The sequence below is a fragment of the Staurois parvus genome, unplaced genomic scaffold, assembly GCF_062004578.1.
Source record: "Staurois parvus isolate SC_StPar_1 unplaced genomic scaffold, SC_StPar_1.0 ptg000138l, whole genome shotgun sequence".
Taxonomy (NCBI): domain Eukaryota; kingdom Metazoa; phylum Chordata; class Amphibia; order Anura; family Ranidae; genus Staurois; species Staurois parvus.
This window is the reverse complement of record NW_028317934.1, coordinates 2,978,835-3,004,945: the sequence shown is the minus strand read 5'-3', so window position 1 is coordinate 3,004,945 and position 26,111 is coordinate 2,978,835. Positions and strand designations below refer to the sequence as shown.

Genomic DNA, 26,111 nt, shown 5'->3' with positions numbered 1-26,111 from the left:
CAGTATTTTGTACTACTGACCTGGAACCAGTATACAGATCTGTGACCCAACTGACTTCAGGCTTGTTCCGGGTCAGTGACTCAGAAAATATTATAATCAGAAATAGACAAGTATTCTTTATAGAAAGAGGTGTGTTTATTTCTCTCATTACAAGTCTCATTTAGAAGCAGCTAAAAGCCAGCGGTCAAATACGCAGACCAATCACATCCGGGAGCTGTTTAGCTGGGTGGGGCCAAGGCAGGAGAGGTACCCCCCTCCCCCATGGGTGTAGTGTGGGGGTGGGGTCACTGCTGGGATGGGAGCCTCTCCTAGCTCTGTTTCTTCCCCTGACATCTACAGTATGCTACAGGATTGGTTTGTCCCCCAAGTGCTTCCACTTTGATTGGCTTCCCCTGCGTCAGTTGGTAGATGGGCGGGGTCTGTGAGCAGCGGGGATGTACAGACTTCTGTCACCACGGAGCTAATATCTGAGCTCTCCTGCAGTTCTTCTGCCTGTCTATTGAAGGCGCTCGTTACCAGGTACCCGTCTTGCCAGTCAGGGTGCAGACAGCTGAGAAATGACATGTAAGGATGAGATGGAGACTGGTCATGGCGTGTCTGTTGATCTGCTTAGAATAATACAGGCTCAATGTGGGAGCACACAGAAGACATCTAGGATCGATGTCCACTGAGGTGCATTCAGTAAATATTCAGCTTTTTGAATGACGTGTCACTTTAATATAGCTGAAAAAATCAAAATACTGCACATGGTACTGCCCTAACGAAACGCACACTAGCACGCATGCCTTTTAGCGTGCAGACTGGTGTAAACGATTCCCAATTCTGTTCCTGTGGCTGATGGAATATAGGAAGAAGGTGTATTCTCATATTTTTTTAGTACAATGCAATCTGATTGTACAATCTCCTTTAGATGTACTAACAACGATGCAATATAAAGGCCTGTGCAATTAGATAGACATTGATTGGATTGTATAGTATTGTATATTCTACTCATATGACATAGTTTTGGTAAATGGGATTGTACGATCAGATTGTAGTGTGTATGGCCACCCTTTAGTAAAACACAGGTCTAGATGGACTTATCACAGTGGGTTGTAATGGTAATTACAGGCTTGTTTACCATACGGGGAGCAAATGTAGAATGGTTACCATAGCAACCAGAGGTCTGGTTACTAAGGGCAGTTCCAGTACTGACCGGTGTCTATAAGTCAGCCTGGCTGCATTTCTTAGTTATTTATTGGCCGTATTTACCAATACATTTATTTTGTTACAGAATCCAGTGTCCTGGTATCTATATGGCTTGGCGATCCACCCTCAAATCGCTTTTCAGAGGTGTTTAATAGGTAGTGAGGAGGCGATGTGATGCCAGCAAGAGAGTGGAGGTGAGTTTTGTTCCCCTTTAAATATAAGTTTTTGGGTGGACTTGCCGTTTATTAACCCCTTGCCCTCCACCCTATAGCAGAACTACTGCAGCAGGGCTGCGCAGAATCACGTATATATACATTTCTGGTAGGGGCGCACGCACGTCGCCCTGCCCATGCCGCTATTGGCGGCTAAGGATGTCAGTCATTGGGTCCCGGCCAGCACTCAGTGACTGATCGTCGGGGAAAGCTGACAGGGGAGAGACCTGAGTATAAACAACACAGGTCTCTCTCCTGTCAGCATGGACTGCTGTTTTGTATCTCTCTGCACAGCGTGTCTCCATAGTAACACACAACACAGTGCACACAGCATAACACACACAGTACACAGTTAACCCTTTGATCGCCCCAGATGTTAACCCCTTCCTGCCCAGTGTCATTAGTACAGTGTCAGTGCTTTTTCTTAGCACTGATCCCTGTATTAGGCCTCTTTCCCACGGGAGGTTGTTCTGCCGCTTGTAAAAGCATGTTTTTTTATTTTGCAATTCCAACATTCCTGGCACAGAGGTCACTTGTGTTTGTACATTGTGTTTCTCTGCGATGCCATGCGTTTACGTGCGCTTATATGCGGCTGCTCTTAGCTGCAGTAGTAAATTCTTGCCTTTTTTATAGCAACTGTTTACTTGTTTTTTCTTTGTACTGCAATGAACTGTGTTTATGTACAGATAGCTGCGGTACATCGCTCCTGGACACTGTCAACTTTATTTTTCCTAAACACATCAAACCGTATGTTATGAAAACGTTGCTAAACCCAGTGTGTGAACAGACCCATAGGGATGCATTGTCTGCATTTAGCTGAGGTAAATAAGTTTCTCCAACTGCAGCTAAAAGCTGAAGTCTAACCGCCCGTGTGAGAGGGGCCTTAGTGTCAATAGGGAAGTCAGTGGCAGTTAGTCAGTTCCCCACCAGTGTCAGAATGCCCGCCGCAGTCCCGCTATAAGTCGCTGATCAATGCCATTACTAGTATAAAAAAAATCAAATTTCCAGTATATATACCAATTAATTTACACGTATCGGGATTTGTTTTAGCAAAGACATGTAGCAGAATACATTTTGGCCTACATTTATGAAGAAATTTGATTTTTCACATTTTTTATTGCCTATGTTTTATAGGAAAAAGTCAAAATAATTTTTTTTTTTTCAAAATTGTCAGCCTTTTTTTGTTTATGGTGCAAAAAATAAAAAATGCAGAGGTGATCAAATACCACCGAAAGAAAACTCTATTTGTGGGGAACAAATGACATTAATTTATGTACAGTGTTCCGTGACCGCGCATTTGTCAGTTAAAATAACGCAGTGCCGTATCGCAAAAAATGGCCTGGTCAGGAAGGGGGGTAAATCCTCTGGAGGGCAAGTGGTTAAACTAGATTGTTTCTCTGTATTTCTCAGATGTTTAGAGTAAAAGGCATCACCAAGGCTGCATTCATACCTTTGCAATGCGTCGCTTTCTTTTCCCAAATTCTTTTGGCAGATTTGTCATGCAACAGCATTCACTTGGATGATTCCCCATACATGTGACAAGCCTCCCAAAGCAGCTCATGTACCTTTTTTTGGTAGTGAGCCGAGCGCGTTTTGCTGTATACGTTTTTGTGCGTCTTTCCCACACTTTGTCGTGCAACAAACAAGCAACTGCTACCCGTGTTTGGAGTGTCGCTAAAAATGAATGGCACCACAAGGCCGATGAACGCTTTGGCGTGTATTTTGCACATTTCTGGGAACGTAGGTGTGTTTCTGCACATGTTCCTAGGACGCCAAAGTGTGAATGGGGCCTAAAAAGGAGCTATAAAATGAAGGCAAATGATACAGAGACCGTCTGTAATACATAAAGCAGCAAACTGTTTCCAGTAATATATTTAGAGATCTAGCATTCTTAAAGTCAGCAAAGTTCAATACATTTTTTTCTCCTTCATTCATTATGCATAAGATCGCTCCTAGTAATTTTTGGCCTTGACCACTGCCCCACCCTCTCTCCACAAATGGGGTATTAGAACCTCATGTTTAAAGCAATGATGCCTTAAAGTAAACACCATTTAAATGGTTTTATTGATATTTATATGTGTAATGTATTGTATTTGCGGTAATTGCTTTTGAAGGAAATAAGGAGCTTACGACCGCCTACTAGTAGGTAAATATGTGTATTACTTTATTTAGGGTACACAAACGCAAAGTAAACTTTATTAGCAGAAAACTACTAGAAACATTGGACACAACAGGATAAATGTATATAAACCCCTAACTACGAACTTCCCATATTTCGTCTCTGAGGTCTGTTAAAGCGGACCTTCATCCTAAGCTCTGGTTCTCACTGATGTGGTGCGGAATTCACACCGGTTTCTGTGCAATTTCGGAACCGCATCATAATCGCATCCTCTTCATGCGAACCGCTGGAGGTGTGTATTTTCAGTTAACAACACCCTGAAATTCACAAAAAGTTGTGCAATGTGCAGAATCGTATCGCATGGGTGTGTACACCCATGCGATCCTATTCTGGGGAGGACAAGAAAAGGGTCCTACATTAATTTTGTGTGGATGCTGTGTGATTTAAGTCATACAAAATGTATGGCTCAAATTGCACTGCAGAAAAATCACAGGTGATTTACGCAGGAATGCCGTGCGGTTTCTGTGAGAATGACATGCGATGTGCCACACCGCATCAGTGTAAACCAGGGCTTTAGCTCATGTCATGCTGCCCTGCCTTTATTATATGTAAAATATAATTTTAAAAAATAACATTACAAAGAAAAAAAAAAACATAAAATACTCTCTCTCTCTCTATCTCCCTCTCTCCCTCTCCCTCTCTCCCTCTCTCCCCCTCTCTCTCTCTCTCTCTCTCTCTCTCCCTCTCCCTCTCCCTCCCTCATTCATAGTTAATTCCAAACTGATGAGCTTTTAAAAGGCAATTAAAATGTCCACCTATTAATAGTACTGCCATTTACAAGCACATTCAGTTTTGAGGTTTGGCATATTTGGTGTCTATTTACTTGACACTACCACAACCTTTCTTTCCTACAAAAAATGGGGAATACAGTTGCAAGAAAAAGTATGTGAACCCCTTGGGATTACATGGAGTTTTACATGAATTGGGCATAAAATTTGCTCTGAACGTCATCTAAGTCACAACAATAGAAGAACACAGTCTGCTGAACATAATACTACACAAACATTAGATGTTGCCATGGTTTAATTGCACATAACATGTAAACATTCACAGTGCAGGGAGGAAAAAGTATGTGAACCTTTGGACTTAATAACTGGTTGACCCTCCTTTGGCAGCAATAACCTCAACCAAACATTTCCTGTAGTTGCAGATCAGACCTGCACAACGATCTGGAGTAATATTGGACCACTCCTCTTTACAAAACTGTTTCAGTGTAGCAATATTCTTGGGATGTCTGGTGTGAATCGCTCTCTTAAGGTCATGCCACAGCATTTCAATCGGGTTGAGGTCAGGACTCTGACTGGGCCACTCCAGAAGGCGTATTCTGTGCTGTTGCAGCCATTGTTTTGTTGAATTACTTGTATGCTTTGGGTCATTGTCCTGTTGCATCACCCATCCTCTGCGGAGCTTCAGTTGGCGGACAGATGGTCGTACGTTTTCCTTCAAAATGTCTTGCTAAACTCTAGAATTCATTTTCCCATCAATGACAACAATATGTCCAGGCCCTGAGGCAGCAAAGCAGCCCCAAACCATGATGCTCCCTCCGCCATGTTTTACAGTGGGGATGAGGTTTTGATGTTGGTGTGCTGTGCCTTTTTTTCTCCACACACAGTGTTGTGTGTTCTTCCCAAACAACTCAATCTTGGTTTCATCTGTCCACAGTATATTTTGCCAGTAGTGCTGTGGAACATCCAGGTGCTCTTTTGCAAACTTCAAACGTGCTGCAATATTCTTTTTGGATAGCAATGGCTTCCTCCGTGGTGTCCTCCCATGTACTCCATTCTTGTTTAATGTTTTCCTTATTGTAGATGTGTCAACAAAAATATTAGCATGTGCCAGAGATTTCTGTAGGTCTTTAGCTGACACTCTGGGATTCTTCTTTACCTCATGCAGCATTCTGCGCTGTGCTCTTGCAGTCATTTTTACAGGACGACTAGGGAGAGTAGCAACAGTGCTAAACTTTCTCCATTTGTAGACAGTCTGTCTTACCGTGGACACATGAACATCAAGGCTTTTGGAGATACTTTTGTAACCCTTTCCAGCTTCATGCAAGTCAACAATTCTTGATCGTAGGTCTTCTGAGAGCTCTTTTCTGCGAGGCATGGTTCACATCAGACAGTGCTTCTTGAAACCAGTAAACCCAAAACAGGTGTGTGTTTTTTAAGGGCAGGACAGCTGTCAGCAACACATCCAATATCATCACACTGATTGGAGTCAAGGTTGGCTCACTCCTGGCTCCAATTAGCTCTGGGAGAAGTCATTAAGCTAGGGCCTCACATACTTTTTCCTCCCTGCACTGTGAATGTTTACATGTTATGTGCAATTAAACCATGGCAACATCTAATGTTTGTGTAGTATTATGTTCAGCAGACTGTGTTCTTCTATTGTTGTGACTTAGATGACGTTCAGAGCACATTTTATGCCCAATTCATGCAAAACTCCACGTAATCCCTATGGGTTCACATACTTTTTCTTGCAACTGTAAGCCCTGGTTCACACTGGATCTGACTTTGAAATTTTCAAAGATTTCAAAGCCGCATGTCAGTTCGACTTAGCTGCGATTTGGAAGACATCTGTGCAACTTCATGTACAGATGTCTATACAGGCTGCTCCTGAAACCACAAAAAATAGCGCAGGAACCTTTTTTTCCAATCAGTTCAGCACCGCAAATTCAGAGTCGCACAATAAGAGTGGCCACAATATTTAGCCAATGAAACCGGATAAAAACGACAGTGTAATTTGTTAATACAGTTTGGTGACAAACTAGCAACGCTGGGTTCAATGGTGAATCTTAACCCCTTCCTGCCTAAGGGCAAAACAAATGTTAATGCCTAAGCACACCTTTGCAACTTTGACTTGTGTTAGTAAAACCATACATATTATCGCAACTACTTTGTGCATCCAGGTGGATTAAACCTTGTTTTTTTTTTCAGGACAAATTGGGCTTTCATTTGGTGGTAAATGGTAATTGATATTTACTGATTTTTCTCTTATTATCAAAAGAAAACTGCCCAAAATAGTAAAAAAAATTAATTTTTAAAAATGTAGTTGTATATTTTCTGCTAATACCATAACCTACCACCAAAGAACAACACAAAATAAATTCTTCTGCTCTCGACAATCACAGTGATACCACATATGTGTATTGTAGTTGTTGTATGTACCCCTAGTACAGCCCTGAAGCAATAGTGTGGTCCCAGGGCGAAGAGCGATACACATACAGTATATGCGGCCCCAAGAAAAAAAGCCTAGTCTATTGGGGCCTCATATATGTGTAATGTCTGCAGGAAGGGGTTAAGAAGTACTTGGATGGATGGCGGTCAGTCTAACAATTAAGAAGTAAAGGAAAGGGGGGGGGGGAGGCCTCAGTCAGTAGATTGTAAAACAGATTTTAAATTTAAGAAGTTACATTTGTGCAGCAAAAAGGATGTTGTGAGGGCATATACACACTTGTAACCCAGGAAAAATATGTATAAAAAGTCCACTTTTCTTATACGAACATTAAAAAGAACACACAAGTGACCCTATCCATATATATAACAGTAAAATGAGGTTTACATATTCTGTCACTATGACTGTTGTATTTACATGACTGGTCCACATGAAAACTCAACGCGTTTTGAAAACACTCAATCTTCAGAAGAGCATGTGAACATAATATGTATCCGCAATATGAATTCTGTAAAACCACAGATGTTGTATCAGTATCTCCTACATCAGTGGTCTCTAAACTGCCGCCCAGGGACTGGATGTGGCCCTTTACTTGCCTTTATCTGGCCCTTGGGCACTATTCATCCCGCTGAAACAAGACACTATTCTCCCCACTGACACCAACAATGGGGCATAATTCCCACCACTAACATCAGTAATGGGGCGCTATTCCTCCCCCTAATACCAAAGATGGGGCACTGTTTACTGCCAAAGATACCAGAAAAATTTCTATTTCTGCTGGCCACAGTCCAGCCCCCATAAAGCCTGAAGGACAGTAAACTGGCCCTTCGTTAAGTTTGCAGACCCTTGCCCTACACCAACCACTTAATGAACCATTTTCTTCATAGGGAAAGAGGAGCATGAACAGGATCACAGATCACTTGATAATGGCACCATGGGCGCCAGAATTACCACCCTTCCAGGCAATATGTATAATCAAATTATTTATTTATTGCAGGTACTTATATAGCACCGCCAATTTACGCAGCGCTTTACATATATATATTGTACATTCACATCAGTCCCTAACCCTCAAGAGGCGTACAATCTAAGGTCCCTAACTCACATTCATATACAAGGGCCAATTTAGACAGGATCCAATTAACCTACCAGCATGTCTTTGGAGTGTGGGAGGAAACCGGAGTACCTGGAGGAAACCCACGCAGGCACAGAGAGAACATGCAAACTCCAGGCAGGAGGTGCCGTGGCTGGGATTCGAACCAACGACCCTAGTACTGCCAGGCGGAAGTGCTAACCATATAGCCACTGTGCTAAAAATAACAACCAAAAATATCCAAATATCCAAAAATAACAACAGGTGAGAGGAGGTCCCTATAAGTGTAAGTATTCAAAAATTTTTAGAGGCGTCCATCCCAGTGGTACATATGGCCTGCAGCTTATGTTAGTCCATTGCCTCCATGGAGAGCTGCACAGAAACTGGAGGGTAAAACGTCAGTTGGAGGGTCATTAGGTTATAATCTAGTTTGGTACCACTGGGTATATTGGAAACATTGTACTATAAATTGTTGAGTACCTATGGGCACCGTTTGAATAAAAGATTCCCAAACCTCAAAAATTTTGGATCTGTGAATCCTTGCATAAGAAGGCTTCTACCCATGCAATGGAGAAAACATAAGATAATTTAGCTATGAACAAACAAGTGGTGAGGGGTTCTGGGTAAATCCATAAATGCTGATTTTAACATGTATGCAAAATTGAAAAAAAATCTCTGTCCTGGGGACATAGTTGAAATCAATGGAGAGACACAAGCCACGCCACTCTTTGCATTTGGACTTATTATTGCTTGCTAACAGAACTGAGGAACAATGGTTGGAAGTGGGGTTACATAGTAGGTTGGCTTTAAAAGGAATTCCAGGTATAGATATTTTATACATAGTTACATTGGTCCAGCTTTGAGCAATATAACTATGTATATACCATTCCTGGCTGATATTCCTGGAAGATGGAAAACACTGAAGTAGAGACCACTACTCCAATGATCTCCACTTGCTTCTTGGTCCTGTGCTAAGTGGCTGCCCTGATGCATTCTGAGCCCAGAAGGTCATCTGCTGGGCATGGGAGCCATTCAGAGATCGCTTTGCATTTTCTAAATGAATGCAATTCATTCCCTTATTGAATGAGATGGAGAATATGACGTCACCGCCCCACCTCTCCATCTTGTCCAATCAGAGAACCGTTTCCATTCATTCAGAAAAGGCCAAGTGATCTCTGAATGGTGTTGTTGCTGAGCAGCCAACCTCCTGTGTTCAGAATGTAGGAGATCACCCGCTCGGCACTGGATTCGGAAGCAAATGGAGATCACTGGCATAGCGGTGCCTACGTCAGTGATTTCCGCTTTCAGGGGGAACAGCCAGGTATGGTATTTACATAGTTACACTGATCCAAGCTGGACCAAGGTAGCTATGTATAGAATACCAATACCTGAAATTCTTCTTTGACTGGTCGTCTGCCCTAAAGCAGAAATACTGCTACAGGGCGGCACGGGTACACAAAATCATGTATATATACGTGATTTTGCAGTTCCATGTAGGGGCCACACGCATACGCCCTACCCACGCCAACATTCTCCGCCTCGGCTGTCAATCACCTGGACCCGGCTGGTGATTACTCGCCAGCGCCCGGTGATTGCCAAGTATTACTGATGGGGCAGAGACCTGTATGTAAACAATACAGTTCTCTCTCCTGTCAGCTCCTGCACACTGCTTTGTATGGCTCTGCATTGCAGAGCCATAAAAAGCAGTGTGCTTACAGTTGAAAGCACACACAGCACATAATGTGAAACAGCACACATTTAATCCGTTGATTGCCCCAGATGTTAACCCCTTCCTGCCCAGTGTCATTACTACAGTGTCAGTGCTTTTTATTAGCACTGATCACTATATTGGTGTCACTTGGAATGTCAGTGACACCAAGTCAGTTCCCCCCAGTGTCAGAATGCCCGCCTCAGTTCCACAGACCCGCTATAAGTTGCTGATCGCCGCCATTACTAGTAATAAAAAAAATTCCAGTATTTATACCACCATTTGTAAACGCTATAACTTTCACATAAACCAATTAATTTACACATATTGGGATTTTTTTTAGCAAAGACATGTAGCAGAATACATTTTGGCCTACATTTATGACGAAATTGTATTTTTTTTTTTTTTCTTTTGTTTATAGCGCAAAAAATAAAAACGCACAGGCGATCAAATGCTACTGAAAGAAAGCTCTATTTATGGGAAAAAGGACGTACATTTTGTTTGGGTGCAGCATTGCATGGCCACGCAATTGTCAGTTAAAGTAACACAGCGCTGTAACGAAAAAATGGCCTGGTCAGGAAGGGGGGTAAATCCTCTGGAGGGCAAATGGTTAACATCTTTTGTTGGACATGGTCCTAACCTCCTGAAGGCAGCAGGTTAACCAATTTGTCTAAGATTAACTACAAGGTATGTCCTTCAATAGACTTCAAGAAAAAGATCTTAGAATAATTACAAACATCTTTTTATTTCATACAAGATACAACAAAATGAATAAATACTGCAATAAAAATTCCATATATGTACTTATTGGCAATACAATCCACTTTCCCTTTAACTGATGACATATGTCAATAGGACTAATAAGGAAAACAGCCAACAGACACACCAAACGCTTTAGGTAAATGTCAGGTAAATTTTGTATTTGGGTAAATGAAGAAAACAAGAAATAATGTTTAATTCTTGTTCAGGTCCTTGGCAACGTTCTGTCTTCAGCGTGATTTGCGTGGGCTGCAAATGTCAGTAATTTTGTCAAGGCTTGAGCGTCTAGCCAGGTACTAATCCCAGTTACAGACCAAACTAGATACATTTTAATTCCTGATAAATCCTCAAGGTGAGAGCTGGGTATAAAAGGGACTGATTTACATTTTCTCAGTGTCTAGGATCCTCCAGCACAGGGATAAAGGTAATACTGTATGTCTGCTTTATTTACCATAGAGTTCAATTTCTGTGTGTCAGCATAACATTTGCCATTCTCTTGATTGATTGCTGTAGTGTTTATTATTGTAACTAGAAATGGCAGGTGTACAAATATACCCACTGGTACTCAAAACTGGAAAGGCAAAGTGGTGCATTTAGTTCAGGGCTCTCCAAACTGCAGCTCTTGAGCCTGAATGTGGTGCTTTCCCTTCCTTTATCTGACCCTTGGGACACTGTTCCTACCACCAATACCAATGGTGGAGCACTATTTCTTCCACTAAGGTGTCCGTTTATGACACACAGAATAGCTGAGATTCAGAGGATCACAGCTATTCTCTGGTCATTCACAGTTTATAACACCAAGGAGAATATGTTCAGCCCTTCTCTGGAGATCTGTGTTCTCCCTCCAGATTCTCCAGCCCAGAGCTGGAGAATCGGAGGGACCGAAAACTAAGCAGAGATAATTTACCTCTGTTTAGTAAACTGATCTTTTACTGTAATCTCACGAGATTATAGTAAAATCAGCCGTTTTCCAGAGTTTGTAGACCGTTCTCCAGCGTTTGGAGACCGTTCTCCCTTCGTTCGGAGAACTGCTTCATAAACTGCATTCACAGGAGAACTGTGTTCTCTGAGAATGCTGGAGAACTGAGCAGCGATCTATTACCGCTGGTTCATAAACGGACACCTAATACCAATAATGGGATTCCTCCTCCTACTGACCACAGGCGTTAGGTCATTGACTCTCACTGATCATCAAGCCCGAGGCATTGTTTACTCCCAATGATGTTGAGACATTTTCTAACCCCCTAAAATTTGTAAACTTACTTAAAAATGTTGATTTTTTTTTTTTTAATACATTTACATTTATCTTCCCAAAGAAAAATCTCCCAATTTTCAAAATCACGCCTTATTCATGTCCTCAGTTTTCAGCAGCATCTATATTTGTGAGCAACTATGTTCAGGAATAAAACACACGAAGAGCAAAATTAGAACCAAAATATCTGATGAGCACCTTGAGAATTCATTGAAAATTGCTACTACATCCATCTAACCAGATTGTGATGCGTTAGTTTATCCAAAACAGTGTCAAATATTGCACTAGCTTTATATTGTCCTCTTTTACTTTTATCATAAAAAACATTACAAAAAATGAAATTTTATTACTCAGATAGGTACATTAGCGACTTCAGTGATCCCTAACTTGTGATATGCACAACTTTTTCTGCCCACCAGCTGTCCTTATTGTTAGTGTATTTTATGTGTGGCCCAAGACAATTCCTTTTCTTCCAATGTGGCCCAAGAAAGTCAAAAAGTTGGACACCTCTGGTTTAGAAAGTTTGGAGACTTGCTTTAGTTCATTGGATTGTTGGCTGATTGACTTTGGTTGTACATTTTTGGGTCTGTTGTCCTTATTAAGGGTATGCCATCAAAGTATTAAAAAAAAATAAAAAATAAATAAATATAAATATATATTTGTTGTCTACTGAAATCAACCAACCTCAACTGAAATCTTGCCACCAACATGCTGGAAATCTGGCTGTGTGATCTGTGTTAAGACAGCAGTTTCCAGGGATCCAACATAGTCCAATCAATACTACTGCTCTTGGAGAATAATTGTTATTGGTTCAACTACTGTGCAGAAGGCGGGTCAGACCACTGCACTTTGTGTGTAAGCAGCGGTCTGAAATGCCAGCGTGCTGACTCAGGACAATTTCATATATTGGCAAAGAAAACTCATATTTTTTTATACAGCCTAATTGTAAATCCTTATTAAAGCAGAACTTCATCCAAAAGGGGAAGTTCTGCTTGTTTGCCTCCTCCCCCCTCCACTGTCACATTTGGCACTTTTTGGAGAGGGGGGGCAGGTACCTGGTTTTGACAGGTACCCGCTCCCACTTCCGGTCAGATGTTCCATGGCTATCTGAGCCAGAAGTTCGCCCCCCTGCCTTCTGGAACACTTTACAGGTCCTAAACGATTGCGGGACCATTTACAAAGCATAATGCGCTTCGCACATACGCAGTAGGAAACTGGCTGTGAAGCCACAAGTCTTCACTTCAGGTTTCCCTTACTGAAGATGCCGGCACCTCCATCCAAAGCTGATTGAAGAATCGCCTTGGGTGAGGATATTGCTGAATCCTGGGACAGGTAAGTGTCCTTATTTTAAAAGTCAGCAGCTATACTTTTTGTAGCTGCTGACTGTTAACTTGTAGGGGGAGCCTGGATCTCCTCTTTAAAATATATAGGTTAATTTGATTGAAAGTTGTTTTATTTATTTATTTTACAAAGGGGGAGGGGAAGGTTGGAATTAGTTTATGTCTGTCTGTATCCCCATTGGGGAGCTTCAGCCTCACTTTCTGTCTGATGACAGGGTGTCACAAGAACAGGAAGTGATGGAATATCTCCTTGGTTGGAAACAAAGAAACAATAATACACATGCATTTAGTAGAATAGCAAAAAGTTAAAACATCTTTTACATTTGTATTGATTTGTCTATTTTTCAGTAAAGGTGACAACACATCATCTAATTTCTTGTTCTGGTGTCACCAAGACAGTAAGTGAGGAAACTTTCTCCTAATGAGCACACAGACAATAATAAAAGATTAACTCGTATCCACTCTGTCAAAAAATTAATTGGCCAGAGATGGTCTTTAAGGATAACATTTAATGTAGTTATATGACAGCAGACAGACAGTATGACTGCCATATATGTAGATATGTAGAATAATTGTGGCAAAAACACTCATGGAGATACTCCCAGTGCTGGAATAATCATAGGGGGCACAATAGCAATTAGGTAGGAGATACTCTCTAGCAATCAGTTGTCATTGAAGTGTCTGAGCATGCAAGCAATGGCCTGTAAGGATTGTCCCTTGATCCAGTAGTTTTTGACCAGAGCAGGTTGTGATTCTCTCCTGTCTGTGAGGTTGGCCATACATGCTTATCACATCATTTTGCCAGGTACAATAGAGAGCATCTGCCTGTCCTTGAGCCAAGTGTTACCTGCTGCCAAGTGTTACCTGCTCTATATGTAGCTAAGCTGTGTTGTGTAACAGCACAATCAACACCTTCCTTTTTGTTTTCTCTATAGAGATAGGAAAAGATCCCTTAGTCTGATCTTTGCACAGAAAGCTCAAATTAACCACTTGCCCTCCAGGAGATTTACCCCCCTTCCTGACCAGGACATTTTTTGCGTTACTTTAACTGACAATTGTACGATCCTGCAATGCTGTACATGAATGAAATTTATGTAATTTTTTTCCCCACAAATGGAGCTTTCTTTCGGTGGTATTTGGTTGCCTTTTTTGCTAAACATTCAATAAAAAATTTTAAACAATCAAATTTCTTCATAAATTTAGGCCAAAATTCTGTATTCTGCTCCATGTCTTTGCTAAAACAAATCCCAATAAGTGTATATTAATTGGTTTACGGGAAAGTTATAGCGTCTACAAATGGCGGTATAAATACTGGAATTTTTTTAATTTATTTTTTATATTAGTAATGGCGGCAATCAGCGACTTATAGCAGAACGGCTGTGGGCATTCTGACACTGAGTGGGAACTGGATAACTACCACTGACATCCCCAGTGACACTAATACAGTGATCAGTGCTACTATAAAGCACTGACACTGTTCTAATGACACTAGGCAGGAAGGGGTTAACATCTGGGGCTTGCAAAGAGTTAACTGTGTGTTAGGGAGTGTTTTTATTGTGTACTGTGTGCTGTTTTACTAAGCAGACCTGCTTTCTATCTCTCTGCTGTGCAGAGAGATAGAAAGTGGCACATTCAGGCTGACAGGAAGAGATCTGTGTTGTTTACACACATATCTCTCCCCTCTCAGCTTCAGCGACAATCATTGAGTCCTGGACATTGTGATTGACATCTTCAGAAGCCAATAGTAGGGCAGCGCATGCGTGCGCGCCCCCCTACCCGGAAGTGCACATTTTTATATGTTTACATGATTTTGCACAGCGAAGCCGCCCTGTAGCAATGCATCTGCTATAGGGCGGCAGGCAACTAGTTAAATAAAAAAAAAACTAAACTTTTTTTTCTTTTGGGTGGATACTGATGGGTTGAATTAAATACTGACTTATGAGAAGGCTTAGGAACTCCAGAGAGCAGTTTTTCCTGTGCTCCTTACAGTAGTAGATAAGCCTTGATCCTATCTGATGAATTTAAATGGATCATGGAGCACCATTTACTTTACTTAACTTGAAGAAGTTAAAGCGGAACTTGATGCTCTCCATCAACATTGGCTATTTTTAATCCTTATGCTGCTATCATTAGTAAATAGATAGGAAGGTATATTTTATTAACTTGTTTTAAACTTTATTTTCTTCATTTCTCCAGTTATGTCCTGGTTTCCATGCTTAGGCAAATGATGGCATACTTCCCAGGAGTTTTAAGGCAGGGAGGAGGGGTTTTCTTAGCTAAGCACAACCTCCTGCTTGCATACCTGAACTAAGGGCAAATGGATTCCAAGAAGTAAATGCTACATGAATCATCTGCCCTTACGTAAGATGGCCACGGCCAGAAATGCTAGGGGGGGTGATTTTTCAAAGTGATTTCTCACTGCTTTGAATATTAAAAATTAATTAAATAACATTTTGGGTTTGTGGTGCTCAGATGCTGTGTAGTTCCGCTTTAAACGTGACCTTCACTCACTAAAACCATCTTTGCAACCCTAATCTTGAAAGACATTTTTTGTTTTGTTTACTTTCCTTTCTTGTTTACATTTTTCTTTTTTGGGGGATCCGGCTGGCCCCTCCATCCATTTTTACCTAGGTGGGCATGATGTGCCCTTTGCTCCAGCAGTCTCCTGGAATATATCCATGTGAGATATCCCAGGAAGTATTTGTATAATTATATGCAGCACTAAAAATAGATAAATAATAATAATCATATGATCAAAAGTCAATATAACATTTCAAAATCTGAGATAGTTTACTTCCAGAGAGTAGTCCCAACAGCCGTCAGCATGAAATATTTCACACGGCACCACAGTGAAAGAGCCAATCTGCTTACCAGAACATGTTGACCCTCAATCTATGAGAGGCCAAACTGCTCCTCACAGATGTCTCGCTCAAAGGCTCCAGCACTCCGGCATTGGCTTTAACCAGACTGCCCTCTGCACTCCATCCAATAAGTATAACCCCCTGGATGTCTAATGTGGTCAACTGTGCCAATAAAGGATGTCACTAGGACTTCCACATTGCCCAATCACCACATATGCTAAGGTCACATTACCCAAGGTAAGTGGAAATGCACCTCACAGAACCACAAACAAACTTCCATAGTATAGTAATTTAAAAAAGCACCTTTACTACAAAACTATTGCATTCACATATGTACACAAAAAATGCGCATTACTCATCCAACAAAATGGCCACGGCATCCAATGAGATGACATCACACAGCACAAGTCCCGCCCTATGCATTTCATCACAGACTGACGTCATCAGGGGCGTATGGCCTTATAGAGAGTGGCTGGAGAAGAGCGGACCTAGGGGTGCATCACTGAACACCAGCTTCAAAAACCCAGAAGAGAGAGCTGGATCCTGAAGATGAAAGGGAAAAAAATGGCAGCGTGGGACCCAACGTGTGGTGTTGGCCAATCACAGCAGGACAATGCTGGGCTCCCTGGATATGTGAGTATGTTATTTGAACACAATTCAGCCAATAAAGTAACAGGTGGTTCAAAGCAAAATGTACCCCACAGGTGGCTGGGCAGAGGGGTGTTGGTCATCTGACTTTTACATACTATCAGTCTATTGCAGTTCCTGTAAAGCAAAGCTCAGAAAGGGGGAGTGAGAGGCAGCTCTAGGAGCCAATAAGGTCTGCTGCATTGCAAGGGGCATGCTGCCTGAAGGAGAGTGGGATGAGCTCAACGGTGTGACTCTTTTCACTGCCAGTCACAGGCTGGAGGTAGGAAGGAAGCCTGTAATTAAAGGAGAAAAAAACAGAAAGATCTGATCCCTGCCATTACCATGTAAGGCTGTACTGTGTGGCAGAGCTGTGTAAACCTCATTTCTGGGAGACCAAAAAATAATCCTTTGACTAGTCCAGTAGCTCTCAATTATGTATTTCATCTGTGAATTTAAATATTTGCCCAGAGTTCAGCTTTAAGTATTAAAAGTTCTGACAAATATTTTATTAAACATTCAGAAGTACATGAGACTGAACTGTGTTGTTTCTCTAACAGAATGGAGAAGATATTTCTGTACGGATTGGTTCTGTGCTGGAATGTTATTCTGTGCGCAACCTGTGAGCTTTCTAATATTACGATTGTGCTGGAAAAGGAGGAATGTGGAGCCTGCATCTCTGTGAATGCAACTTGGTGCTCAGGATACTGCCACACCATGGTGAGTGTGATAAGGAGTTTATAGATTAAAAAAGATTCTATATTCAAAACCTGCATCCTAAGGCCAACACAGAATAGGAGTACAATGAAGACTACCCATCATAGGACACCCAGTCTACTAAAAGATAGCAGTGAATGCTGGGCCTTGTAGTTTCCTAGCAGTAGTAGAGAAAGAGCTTGCCTATACTTATAGAAGATGTATGATACCACGTGGCTGTAGGAACATAAGTCACACTCATGTGGTTATATAGTTACAGCAGAACTAAATTCACAATATACTTAGATTCCACCTCTCTGTTGTGGTTGCATCACTTGGCAGCCACTGTCATCTTCTCTCCAGGTGCCGGGTTTTCAGGCTCTTGATTGGCTGGTAGGGGGTGACGTCATCCTGCGCATGTGCACAGGAGTCAGGCATTGCAGCACATCCGGAGAATCATGGGAATACACTCTGAGCTGTGCATGTGCAGACAGATAAGTGTATTTTTGTAGAAGAGACATAGCGAGGTTCATTTACTAAAGCTGGAGAGTGCAAAATCAGGGTCACCTCCACATAGAAACCAATCCGTTTCTAACCTCAGCTTGTTCAGTTAAGCTTTGGCGATAAAACCTAGAAGCTGACTGGTGTCTATGCAGAAGTGATTTTGCACTCTCCAGCTTTAGTAAATAAACCCTGCTGCCTGCTCACAATTTTCAAGAACTTAGGTTTAGTTCCACTTTACTTGGTGGCTTGATCAAATACAGTCAATTATTTTTCATTTTATCCATATAAAGAAATTGGTCATATTAAGTCTACTAAGGGCTCACAGCTGTTAAAGAAAATCTGTTGTAAGAAAAGCATGGATTCTGCCATTTCTTTTTTTTATATATATTCCAATTTTTATTTCCAGAGACTCTCAAATACAGAGCAAAGAATTACATACTAAGTTATAATGTTACTGTAAAAAGGATTACCCCAAATTATCTACATAACAGTTCAAAGTACTATATAATATTCTTCTAAAACATGGCGCAATATTGAACATGAAAAATTAAAGAAAGAGAAAAAAGAAAAAATGCAAAATTGCAAAGCGTAGGCTTAGCCATTCACCATAGCTCACACCTTCAAGATTACCTGATTTTTCTTTTTTTTTTTTTCTTTTTTTTTTAAAGAAAAACCAAAAATGTAAAAAAAAAAAGCCAAAAATTACGAAATTACATTAATAATATAATGATAATTAGTGTAAAACAGAACAGATTAATAGAAATGAAAAGAAAAAAGGAGAAAACGGAAAAAAGGGAGCAAGTCCTGTAGCGGTCACCACTGAAAGGTAAGATTAATGTAAATTACTCTGATAGAATTTACAGTAAGAAAATGAATAACGAAGTGTAGCACAATAGACTAAGATCTCATAGAAAAATAAATATTAAACAATTATTAAAGTCCCATGAAAAATTCTCTTATAACACCATTGTGCAATGTGTATACGATAAATCTTCTCTCTTCTTCAATGCCAACTCTGCCACCACCATTAGGTGGTGGCACAGGCACAGTGGTCAAGTGGCACAGTGGTCACTTCATGACCTCATTAATAGGTCATTATGCACTCAATATGTGGACAGACTTGTGTACACCCTCTGTGGTCTTCCTCCAGCTCCTCTCCTAGCAATGCCACAGTATACACTCCTCCAGCTGATGCTCTCTGTAAGAAACAAGCCAGCATATAATGTATAATTTCGTTACATGTCTCACCACCCCGCTCTCCCAGATGGTCATCAGTTCTAAACTTCTAGGGCTCAGCTCCTTCCACCTATACACGTTACACCCCAGATTCAGGCTTCCTCATTTAACGGTGGTGGCACGGTTGGCACTGGAGAAGAGAGATTATCTTATAAACATTTCAGAGTGGTGTTATTAGAGACTTTTTCATGGGACTTTAATTATTGTTTAATATTTATTTTTATATGAGATATTAGTCTGTTGTGATATACTTTATTGTTCATTTTGGTACAGGTGTTGTGAAGTCACTAACAGTTTCTCATTAAGCATGTTTAGACTTAAATCAACATGGAGCTTACCCACCCTAAGTGTTGGGGATGCAAACTAAGTAAGGCCCCTTCCACACGAGGCAGACCCCACCAGGAGTCCTGCTCAGTGGGGGAGCTGTCCACTGATCCCCGCTGAGCAGGCGGATGACTAGTCCATGTCTGCTCCGCTTATGCAGAGCAGACACAGCCTTCTCTCCTCTATGGGTGGTCGGATGTAAACAGATCATCTGTCCGTTTACACATGACTCCCATTGGATCCGCTAGATCAGGGCTTGAAATTTCCACTCGCCTGCTCGCCAATGGCGAGTGGAAATTATGGTGAGGGCGAGTGTCTCCCCCAGAGCCATCTTGCTGAGCAGGCTCGGAGCTCAGGCCAGATCTGTCATTGGCACTGAGAGCCGTCAGATTGCTCAATAGCTGAGCGCAGTGTAAAGCAAGGAGTGCATGCTGTGCTCTCTGCCTAGAGTGCAGTACCCAGATATGTGAGTGAACAACGAAGTACTGCAACTTTTTATGGGGGGATGGTGGTGGTGTGTGTACGTGTACATGTGTGTGTGTTTCTATGTACAATTGTACATGTGTCTGTGTGTGTGTACACAAGTGTGTATCTGTACATGTGTCTGCGTGTATGTACATGTATGTGTGTATGTAAATGTGTCTGTGTGTGTATGTATGTACATGTGTCTGTGTATGTATGTACATGTGTCTGTGTGTATGTACATGTGTCTGTGCGTGTGTATTTCTGTGTATGTACATGTATCTGTGTGTATACGTGTCTGTGTGTGTATACATGTGTCTGTATGTGCGTGTGAGTACATGTTTCTGTGTGTGTGTATGTAAATGTCTGTGTGTACAGGTGTCTCTGTGTGTGTTTGTTGGTGGTGAGTAACTCTAAGGCCTGGCTAGTAGCTCAGGACTTGAAATTTAATGCCCTGCGCTAGATGGATGGGGAACGGATCCCCATCTGTCTGTTTTTAGTGGATCAGATAGGATGTCAGCAGATGTAAACGGACATGTCATAGAGGATGATGGAGGGTCCAATCGGGTCCTTCTGAAAAACTGACAGGCGGACTCGATCGGTCTGCCCGTGTGAAAGGGAGGATGTCACATCAAGAGAACTGCTACTTTGTCCTAAATAGGTAGTGACAGATAATTTTTAATGAAATGGCAAAAATATAGAAGATGCAAAAATGCACAGTGCATTACACAGCTCCCTTTTTTTGAAGTGACACTTCATTCATGTCACCGTACAGCAGTGTGATGTGCTGCACTGCTCTACATTGACATGCGATCCCGTCCAGTGCACTGTGATAAAATGTAATATATAGCATGTCTCCATTTTTCCCAGCTCTGGGGTGTGTTGCAGTGTGAATAGGATACCAAGAAAACAATTGATTCACTGCATTATGTGTGAACTGGCCCTTAATGTACAGACTAACATGCGCTGATTTTGGATGCATTACTTGCATATTGTGCTAAATAAATGATTTAAAAAAATATCATGACCCCTATAGACCAGGATATGATGTACTAATCTAGCATGCACAAGTGGTATACATCCCAGTATTCCACTTGTTACTTGGTGGAGTTCCCTTATTTCCAAACATGAATACAGGGATGAATTCTTACAGGGCTCATGTAGGGGAAATATTAAAAAGCCCTCAGTAGATTGCTAAGGGTTAATAGCGCAAACAAGGCGAGTGTTTGACTCATTCATGTCTGAATTCACTCCATTTTTGTAGCAGTTCAGAGCTATCAGTCGCAGTGTTCATAACCTGCTAGCTTTGTTTTAGGCAGTGATAAAATGTGACACAGTCATGTGGGAGGAAAGCTGAGGCAGGCTTCTGTGGTTTATGGAGAGAAGTGAGTCAGAAAGAGCTCTTGTCAATTTCTGTAGAATTAGATTACATGCAGCCTGTTCATTCTGAGGACATCTCCCCTCCAAGTGGTTGTAAAGGCTAAAGTTTTTTTTTAACTTTAATGCATTTTCTGCATTAAGATAAAAGACTTTTTTCGTGCAGCTCCCCCCTTATATATATACCTGACCCCGATCTTGTTGGCAATCAAATCAAGTGATGCGGGAGTGGGGCTGAGCCATGCTGTGTGTGTCAATAGATGCACACAGTGCAGCTCAGGATCGAGCCTGCACAAGTGGCAGAGGGGAGAAGTCAGAAATGCTGAATCGGGGCTGCTCTGTGCAAAACGATTGCACAGAGCAGGCAAGTATGACATGTTTGGTATTTTAAAAAAAAATCAAAGAACTTTTGCAATTGCTTTAATTATTTCAGATGAGGGAGGAAAATGTAAGAACCAGATTGGAGTTTATCTATACACATTGGCATATATTTTCCATCTTTGTTTATTTTAAATATTTTCCACTTACATTTCAGGATCCAAATTTAATGTACCCACAAACATCCGAGAAGCAAGGTGTCTGCACGTACACTGAGGTCATTTATGAAACAGTGAAAATTCCGGGATGTGCTGAGAATGTAAATCCTTTCTACACTTATCCTGTAGCTGTTGACTGTTACTGTGGACGATGCAATTCAGAAACCACTGATTGTACAGTGAGGGCTTTGGGGCCTACTTACTGTTCTCTGAATGATGCCTAAGTAGTGGAGATTGTACTGTTATACTTTCCAGTCTGACATATACATACTTGTCTCTCTTACCACTTGCAATGCCAAAGCCTCTAACTAAGGTGGGACAACCAAAGCCCTTCAGCTGTTGAGGAACTACACACTCCAACATGTCTTATATGTTTTTCAATGAATACAAGGCATTCTTTGATCGAACAAGGTATAGACCCATCTCATCCGCCCCTTTTCTCCAACTTGTCCAATCAGAGAAAGCCTTGTATTACAAGATATTCTCTGAATGACCAAGGTGCCGAGAGAGCAACCCTTTTTGTCCAGAATACAGAAGGCAAGTCGCTCAGAAGACTTCAGCAATGACTGTATGTAGCACAGGCTGCCTCTCCAGCAGCTCTTGGGGTGTGAGGGATGAAAAATTAGATGTACTGCAGCTGGACCAATCGAAGTTTAAAAAAAAAGATCATTCCTGGAGTTCAGCTTTAATATTTTCCCTTCTTTATGTTAAAAGGCTGTAGGCACATTCCATCAACAGCTGAAGGTCTGCAGGTTTTTATGTCTACTAAGCAATACAATTCTGTTTCAAATGTAAAGCAGATATTTCATTTTCTCGAAGGGTTCCATTCATAAAGCAACAACTTGGCCAACCCTGCTGCTTTAAATTGGCAATAAATAATATCCTTATTTTCTGATTTAATCCATTTATATCCACTACGTAATGGCCCTGCAATCTATTTTTCATCAAATTGTTTCTCAGTGTGTTTTTCTGCCTCCTTGTAATGTCCTCCATGAGCTCTCCTTTTCCCCTCATTTTTGTTTGTAACGAGGAGTGCATGTTAGTTGTGCTCTTGTGACGGTCTCTTTGCACACTACAAATCCCATAGTCCCCAATCCATTTTAGCAGCAAGCAAGATATGGTGGCTATGTTCCTACATGTAGTTGGATCATGGCGAATGAACATAGCTACCCTCTAAAAAAAAGTCATTTCACATCAGCAAAAAAAAACAAACTTGTGAACTTGGAGAAGGTACCTTTCTGAGTTAAAGTGGAAGTAAAGTCTTTTTTTTTAATTGTACCTACAGGCAAGTCTATAATAAGACTTACCTCTGGGTACAGCGAATATCTTCTAAACTTGCACTGTTTAGGAGATATTCACACTTCATGCAGCTGGTGACATCATTGGTGCATGCGCTCTAAAGCCACAGCCGAAACTACCATGCGCATGCACAGGAGTGGTGTCATCACGGGTTGGCCAGTCAGACAGCTGGAGCACGCAAACCCGGAAGGAAGACTGAATGAAGATGGAAGGCCCTGTCAGTGGTGACAGTGCGCCGGTGGAGGGCTTCATTCTAAGGTAAGCATTTCATAATGTGCTAGTATGTGATGCATAAGCACATTATGTCATTGTCTTGCAGGTTTTTTGTTTTTTTTTAAAGCCGTGGTTTACTTCTGTTTTAAGAATAGAATTGATTTTTGTTTTTAAACCAGAGTTTGGTATCACTTTAAAAGACAGGTTCACTTTTAGGAACATGTTACACCTGTTTTTAGGGTGAAACATGTAACATATCCCCACTCCTGCAGCCGCTGCCTTCTCCACTGCATCTAACGACAGCAAGAGGGAGATCTTCTTCCCCCCGCTTGCTGTCACTATTTTTAAAAAAACATGGCCGTGCAATGGGAATCTACAAGTTCTGACAGCCTATGCGGCTGTTGACTTGTAGTTCTCAATGAACTACCATCGCGCTGTTCAGCGCTGTGGTAGTTCATTGTCTCTTCCTGTCAGTGTGTATCTGCCGGCCTGTATGAGCAAGTCTGTAGGAGTCCTGCATGGCACCCACAATCTGATCACATGTGTAATGCTTTCCAGGCTTCAAGTTAAAGATAATAAATGCACATTTTTATACCTGCAAAAAAATGTGTATTTATGTATTTATTTTTTTAAAAGGTGGACCTATCCATTAAAGCATACAGAACTCCATGAGCTACCACAGCAGGGCTTACACCATGGCTTAGAATTTGTGAGGTGGCTGTTTAAATGCTGCACTATGGAGTAACCTAGCGTTGTATAGTGATATCTACTTTCCTTTACAAATAAGCCCCAATCACATGTAACCTAAATAGAACAATATATTAAACCCTTGCCCCTCTGTTTTTCATTTTATCACTTAAACAAATTGCTTGGTAGAAAAATATATACAGGAATGTTGAAATACAGTATTTATGCTGTAATGTATGTGCTATATAGAATATATATATTTAGATGTTTACCTCTTCTCATGTGCCATGCTGCAATATGTCTCTGAATTTCATTAGTCCCAAGTCATGTCAGTAGTTACAAGATCATGTCCCTCTGAACTATGCTCCATGCGGTTGTTTAATAGAAGGTTTAATGGCACTGTAATAGGACAGGTCAGTGCCCAGGCGTGGCTCTGTAGCTCTTGTCCAGCTATGATAGTTTAGTCTAAATTGACAATTGAGCATTTGAAGGTCTGTTCCAGGCAAAACTGATTGGATATTGTTGTTTCTGATAGAATCTATTTTGGAGACGCCTCCTTACTTCCTGTCTGTTTAATGGAACAGGAGGCAAGTTAACACCTCTTCACAGAACAGGGTGTGAGGGTAAATGCTCCTGATAGGGACTCCGGCAGCAGTAGAAACTGGACATTTTAGAACTTCTGTCAGGATTTTGCTGCTCAAAGTAAATGTAAAAGATGAGATCACCACACATTTGTAATGAGTCCAGTATAACTTTATTAATCTTGATAAAAAGATCAGAGGGTAAAAGCCAACACATTTCGGGGGCTCACAAGTATCTCTTCATCAAGACTTGGATGCTAGTGGCAATAGGAGAAGACACTGGAAAATGAATGCAAAGAATCAAGAATTCTAACAGCCACTGTCATACTGTCCCCCGCATTGTCATTGCAATCCTTGATTCTTTGCATTTACTGTCTAGTATCTTCTCCTATCTAGGGTTGCCACATCATCCCTTTAAAACTGAACACATATTAATTACACAGGTTCTGTAGCTGATTAAGGTGGCAATTAAACTCACTTAGTGCCTTATCTGCATTAAATTAGCCTCAGAACCTGTGTAATTAATATGTTTGGTTTTAAAGGGATGAGGTGGCAACCCTACTCCTATCACCACCATCATCCAAGCCTTGATGAAGGGGGAATTGTAAGCCCCCAAAATGCATTTTACCTACCAATCTTTTATCAAAATGAATAAATAGGTACTGGACTTATTACAAAAGTGCAGCATTCTCATCATCACTGTGGGAACCATAGGGATACCCTGTATGATAGACACCTGCCTCCTAAAACTGGACATCACATCTGAACATACCTTCCTTTGGATCCAGCCCTCCAACACTCATTTAGGATTTTACTAATGTCTGTGTCCCCGTGTGGTTGATTTTTCTTGTAACTGTAAATACTACCAATAACTGATTGTCCCAACATCTATTATGATGTACATTTGAGGATATTCTCTTTGTCTCTGTATGTTATCTGTAAACTTGTGTGCTAAATGTAATATGGCAAAAGCTTTGAAATTTTTATGAAAAGGTTTCTGAAGGTGCAATAAAGATGTATTTACTGTGTTATGCCTTCTGTTGATGTCTTTTTAAGTTAATATGAGTGTTTGGGATTATTTTGGTTTTGTGTTTTTCAGCTATGCTCTCTGTTCACCGATTCCCTTTTTTCAGTTTTTATTTAGACCTCATGCACACAGGACTTTTTTTTAACTCTCCTACAAGCCAGCAGCATTTTTGCAGAAAAAAATGCCTGATGCTTGTAAATGTGGCTAAAGCTTTTACAAACTTTTAGGAGCTTTTACAGGTATTAAGCTCTTGGGCACTAATTGATTTAATTGGCCAGAATAATTGAAATGAATAAATGCTCAAGCACATTTTGCCACATTTAGCAGTCTTTAGAAGCATCAAACTTTTTTTCTGCCCATTGTTGCTGCTCCTGGACGCACTGGCAGGGTTCTTTTTTTCCTGCCTCTAAAAGCCCGTGCCACTAAAAGGTTCTAAAAGTTTATATGTGCATGGACACATAGGATAACATGGAGGGGCATTTGGAAGCAGTAAAAAAAAAAGTGAAAAAAACATCCGTCACCCCTAAATGTGGCTGCAAAAATGCCCTGTGTGAATGAGGCTTTAGAGATAAATAATATGCTTAAGGCCTCATTCACACCAGTGTGCAGAGACGGTAGTTTTTCTGCACGTGTTCCGCAAGGGCACAACAAAATCAATTGTTCTCTTCTTCAAACCACAACACTGTGCAGGAATCTGCAAAGTGTATAAAACACATTGAAGCGCGCACGAAAAATTATGTAAACTTGTGTCTCTACAAGTGAAATCTGCACTTCAGTTT

At 41.1% G+C, this 26,111-nt stretch overlaps 1 protein-coding gene across 1 annotated transcript; it reads left to right on the top strand.

Annotated features, from left to right (window-relative positions):
• The first annotated feature begins 1,271 nt into the window (after positions 1-1,271).
• FSHB (follicle stimulating hormone subunit beta) lies at positions 1,272-25,333 on the top strand. Its single transcript, XM_089673489.1, has 3 exons — positions 1,272-1,382; positions 16,951-17,110; positions 21,525-25,333. The coding sequence occupies exons 1-3, from the start codon at positions 1,363-1,365 to the stop codon at positions 21,747-21,749; spliced, it is 405 nt and encodes a 134-aa protein (XP_089529615.1). The 5' UTR covers positions 1,272-1,362; the 3' UTR covers positions 21,750-25,333.
• The last annotated feature ends 778 nt before the right edge of the window (positions 25,334-26,111 follow it).